The sequence below is a fragment of the Mandrillus leucophaeus genome, unplaced genomic scaffold, assembly GCF_000951045.1.
Source record: "Mandrillus leucophaeus isolate KB7577 unplaced genomic scaffold, Mleu.le_1.0 Scaffold446, whole genome shotgun sequence".
NCBI classification, from domain to species: Eukaryota; Metazoa; Chordata; class Mammalia; order Primates; family Cercopithecidae; genus Mandrillus; species Mandrillus leucophaeus.
Window position 1 is genome coordinate 1,006,203 of NW_012104765.1, and position 5,193 is coordinate 1,011,395.

Below are 5,193 nucleotides of genomic sequence, written 5' to 3' on the forward strand. Positions count from 1 at the left end.
AAAAGAAAAAAAGCAATAACAATTGGCTGCGCACAGTGGCTCACACCTGTAATCCCAATACTTTGGGAGGCCAGGGTGGGTGGATCACTTGAGCTCAGGAGTTAGAGACCAGCCTGGCCAACATGGTGAAACCTCTTCTCTACTAAAAATACCAAAATTAGCTGATCATGGTCATGTGCACCTGTAATCCCAGCTACTCAGGAGGCTGAGGCAGGAGAATCACTTGAACCTGGGAGGCAGAGGCTGCAGTGAGCCAATATCACACAACCGTGCTCCAGCCTGGGAGACAGAGCGGAACTCTGTCTCAAAAAAAAAGAAAAAGAATTAACAACTGGGCTAGAACTCGGATTTATATAACCCTGATGAAGCAACTGTAAGAAGATCTCAAGTCCAGGGGAGGTTCTGGGTGCTGTGTATCAGGCATTATTCCAGAACTAATCTATCCGTGCATTCTTCCAGCAGAATCTCTCTTTTCAGCTTTTTATATGAGTATTTGTCCAATAGTAGAAAGGAGAGAAAGAAGTAAGCAGAAATACATCAAGTGGCAAACTCAATTTTTGTTTTTCTGAAAATATCAGGGTTTTTTTGTTTGTTTGTTTGTTTGTTTTTGAGATGGAGTCTCGCTCTGTCGCCAGGCTGGAGTGCAGTGACACAGTCTCAACTCGCTACAACCTCCACCTCCCGTGTTCACGTTATTCTCTCCTGCCTCAGCCTCCTGACTAGCTGGGACTACAGGCACCCACCACCACACCCAGATAATTTTTATATTTTTAGTAGAGATGGGGTTTCACCATGTTGGCCAGGCTGGTCTCAAACTCCTCAGGTCATTCACCCTCCTCAGTCTCCCGTCGTGCTGGAATTACAGGTGTGAGCCACCTCACCCGGCCTGAAAATGTCTGTATTTTGTCTATATCCGTGAAAGGCATTTTTGCTGCACATACAATTCTATATTGGCTATTTTTTCCCCTCAGCACTTTGAAATCATGTTTCCACTCGCTTCTGACTTTCACTGTCGCTATGTTGAATCAACTATCTGTCTAATAAGACTCTTTTCATGATAATCTGTCTTTTCTTTCTGGCTAATTTTAAAATTATTTCTTTGTCTTTGATGATTTCACTGTGATGTGTTTAGTGCAGGGTGTTGTGTACACAAACACACACATATATATATACACACCGAGAGAGAGAGAGAGAGAGAGACACTAATTGGCATTCTTGAATATATGACTTGGTATCTCTTCCTGAAAATTGTCAGTCCATATTTTGTCAAATCACGACTCTTCCCTGTTCTGCCTCTCTTCTCCTTCTAGGATTTCGATTAGACATTTACTAGACCTTTCCAGTACACTGTGTCTCTTCACTTCTTTTCATAGTTCCTTCTCTTTCTCTCTGTGCTGCATTCTAGATGGTGTTATTGGCCGTCTCCAATTACTAATTCTCTCAAACTGTATCTAACATGCTATCAAACCCATTCATTGGGTTATTTTTTGTTTTTGTATTTTTGTTTTTTTGAGATGGAGTCTCGCCCTGTCACCCAGGCTGGAGTGCAATGGTGTGATCTCAGCTCACTGCAACCTCTGCCTCCTGGGTTCAAGCGATTCTCCTGCCTCAGCCTCCTGAGTAGCTGGGATTATAGGCTCGCACCACTGCGCCCAGCTGATTTTTTGTATCTTTAGTAGAGACAGGGTTTCACCATGTTGGCCAGGCTGCTCTAGAACCCCTGACCTCATGATCAGCCCGCTTTGGCCTCCCCAAGCGCTGGGATTACAGGCGTTGAGCCACCATGCCTGGCCAATTTTTTGTTGTTTTGTTTTTGTTTTTGTTTTTGTTTTGAGACAGGGTTTTGCTCTGTTGCCCAGGCTGGAGTGCAGTGGTGCGATCTCGGCTCACCGCAAACTCCAACTCCTGGGTTCAAGTGATTCTTCCACCTCCCGAGTAGCTGGGATTACAGGCGCCCACCACCACGACTGGATAATTTTTTGTACTTTTAGTAGAGATGGGGTTCCACCATGTTGGCCAGGCTGATCTCAAACTCCTGACCTCAGGTGATCCACCTACTTTAGCCTCCCAAAGTGCTGGGATTATAGGCATGAGCCACCGCGAGTGACCTGGATTATTAATTTTTGATACTGATTTTCCATTTCTAGAAATTCTATTTGTGTTTTTGTACCAAGTCAGGATGTCCATTTTTAGACTTTTTTGTCCTTTGCTCATATTTAAACCTCTTATTTATTTATACATATTAAACGTTCTTATGTCCTATTAATTGTCTGGTAATTCCACTAAGTGAAATCTTTGTGGGTCTGATTCCGCTGGTTCTCATTTATAATGTCTTTTTTTCTCATATGTTTTGTATTTTTTTTCTTAATTGAGCTAATTTCAGGTAACTTGCTTTGTGAAAATTCTTCTAGGTCTGGATTTAAGCTCATTTTTTCCAGAGATAATTTACCATTTGCTTTTGTCAGGTGTCTGGGGGCACTTCCAGCCTGACTGGCAACATTGTGGGGTGTGGGTGTCCTTGAGCAGGGGTCTCTTCCACCTTTCTCTAAGGAAATGAAAAATTGAAGAAACGGAGATGGCCAAGTGCAGTGGCTCACACCTGTAATCCCAGCACTCTGGGAGGCTGAGACAGGCAGATTGCTTGAACCCAGGAGTTTGAGATCCTGCCTGGGCAACATGGTAAAACTCTGTCCCTACTGAAAACAAAAACTAGGGCCGGGCGCGGTGGCTCAAGCCTATAATCCCAGCACTTTGGGAGGCCGAGACAGGCGGATCACGAGGTCAGGAGATCGAGACCATCCTGGCTAACACGGTGAAACCCCGTCTCTACTAAAACGTACAAAAAAACTAGCCGGGCGAGGTGGCGGGCGCCTGTAGTCCCAGCTACTCAGGAGGCTGAGGCAGGAGAATGACGTAAAAAAGCCGAGATTGCACCACTGCACTCCAGCCTGGGTGACAGAGCGAGACTCCGTCTCAAAAAAAAAAAAACAAAAAAAAACCAAAAAAACCCAAAAAACTAGCCCGGCGTGGTAGTGCATGCCTGTAGTCCCAGCTACTTGGGAGTCTGAGGCAGGAGAATTGCTTGAACCTGGGAGGCGGAGATTGCAGTGAGCCAAGACTGTGCCACAGCACTCCAGCCCGGGTGACAAAGTGAGACTCTGTCTCAAAAAAAAAAAAAACAAGGTTGGATAGATGAGGCACAGTAGCCCTGCACACAGAAAACACCGTGGGACCCCCCAGTTGTTGACGTTCGTTGAGATGCTGGGGAGCACCCTTGTTAACCAGGCAGTCAAACGGGAAGGCTTCGGCAAAGCGATGCCATACGTTACCTGTGTCCTAGAGAGCTTGACAAAATCCGCCAGCACAAACCAGTGGACGTTCTCGGTACAGGGAGGCGTGGTGAGGGAGCCGTGGTAGCTGTAGTAGTGCTGGAGGTTCTTGGGCAGCATGTCCCGAATGTCAAGGCCAGTCAGGGTTGTTGTTTGTCCTGACCAAGAAGACAGAAGGTAACAGGATGTCAGGGACCACCGCTGCCCCTCAGGAGGACAGCTCAGGCCCAGGCCTCGCCAGGTTCCAATCTCTCGAGTTCAGCAGAATATAGAAGCTGATGATTAGGAAACAATTTCCCAGTTTACTTCTCCCTGGAAGGGGTTGAGGGGAGAGACTTTGGGGATAGACGCACTCAGACACCTCCTCCTGGCCGAGTGCTCTTGGCTGCGTGCTCGCTCTGCGGCCGTTTTCTCATCTGCGGAATAGTCAGCAGGATTGCTGTGAGGGTAAGGAGGTAACGTCTGGAAAGCAGCTGGCATTGAACCACTACATAGGGAAGGACTCCTAAGTGTAACTGCTGTGGTCACCATTATCATGGCTAGGCAGAGGACACATTTTATGATTAATGAAAGAAATAAATATGGCCCCTGGAGACTTCTGGGTAAGTGCCCACGAAGAAAGACCAAAATGCCTTGGTTTGGGCTCATTGAGAAGTGGGTAGACAGCAGTTGTAAATGCAGAATCAGGCCGGGTGCAGTGGCTCACGCCTGGAATTTCAACACTCTGGGAGGCCAAGGCGGGGAGGATTGCTTGGGGCCAAGAGTTCAAGACCAGCCTGGGCAACACAGGGAGGCCCCATCTCTACAATAAGTTTAAAAAAATTTTTTTTTTTTTTTAAATAATAAATGCAGAATCAGAACCAAGCCAGGGTCCAGGTGTAGGCATTTGGTCCTGAGCTCCTCCTGCCACGCCCGCTGGGAACCAAGCCCAGCCACACGTGGGGCGTAGGGAGGGGCCACTCCCACCAGGGCCTGCAAAGCTCCTACAGGAGCCACATCTGCTCCTGCTCTAGAGTGGCCCTTGTTCCATTCATGTCAACGACGCTGAGCCCCTGAGCTCAGCACGAGACTCTCGAGGCAACACAGGATTGAGCTGGGTTTTGCTTCACTTTCCCTGAGCGCTTTTGCGCTTCTTAAAGGCAGAGAATATAGTTTTGAGACATATGTAGATAGGCCTGTTCGACCAAGGCCACAATGTCTCAGGGTGCACAAGCCCATGAGTAGGCAAAAGAGTTCTAAGTTTTATCATTATTGGAAGATTTCAAGACATAACCTCCAAAAGGACTCTGTGGTAGAGATTTATTTTTGTAACTCTAATGTATTTAAGTGAAAGCCAAGAATTCCAGAATCATGATGCAGCCACTATAGAAAATAGTATAATGGTTCCTCAAAAAATAAATATACGGCCAGGTGTGGTAGCTCACACCTGTAATCCCAGCACTCTGGGAGGCCAAGGCAGGCGGATCACTTGAGGTCAGGAGTTAGAGAACAGCCTAGCCAACATGGTGAAATCCCATCTCTACTAAAAATACAAAAATTAGCTGAGCATGGTGGCACGTGCCTGTAATCCCAGCTACTCGGGAGGCTGAGGCAGGAGGAGTGCTTGAACTTGGGAGGCGCAGGTTGCAGTGAACCGAGATCGAGCCACTGCACTCCCACCTCAGAGAGACTCTGTCTCAAAAAACAAAACAAAACAAACAAACAAAAAAATTAAAAAAACATAAGTTCCCACATGACTCAGCAATTCCACTCCTATCTACCCAAAAGAAATGAAAGCAGGAACTCAAAGAGATACTTGTACACCCATATTCCTATTCATTGCAGCGTCACTTCACAATAGCTAAAAGGTGGAAGCCACCCAAAT

General features: G+C 46.6%; 1 protein-coding gene across 1 annotated transcript in view; it reads right to left on the reverse strand.

Moving 5' to 3' along the window:
- Positions 1-5,193, reverse strand: part of CA6 (carbonic anhydrase VI) — a 69,913-nt gene that overhangs the window by 34,465 nt on the left and 30,255 nt on the right. The window contains exon 6 of the mRNA XM_011994202.1: positions 3,325-3,487. Within this exon, the coding sequence (XP_011849592.1) occupies positions 3,325-3,487 (163 nt within the window). The remainder of the gene's footprint in view (positions 1-3,324; positions 3,488-5,193) is intronic.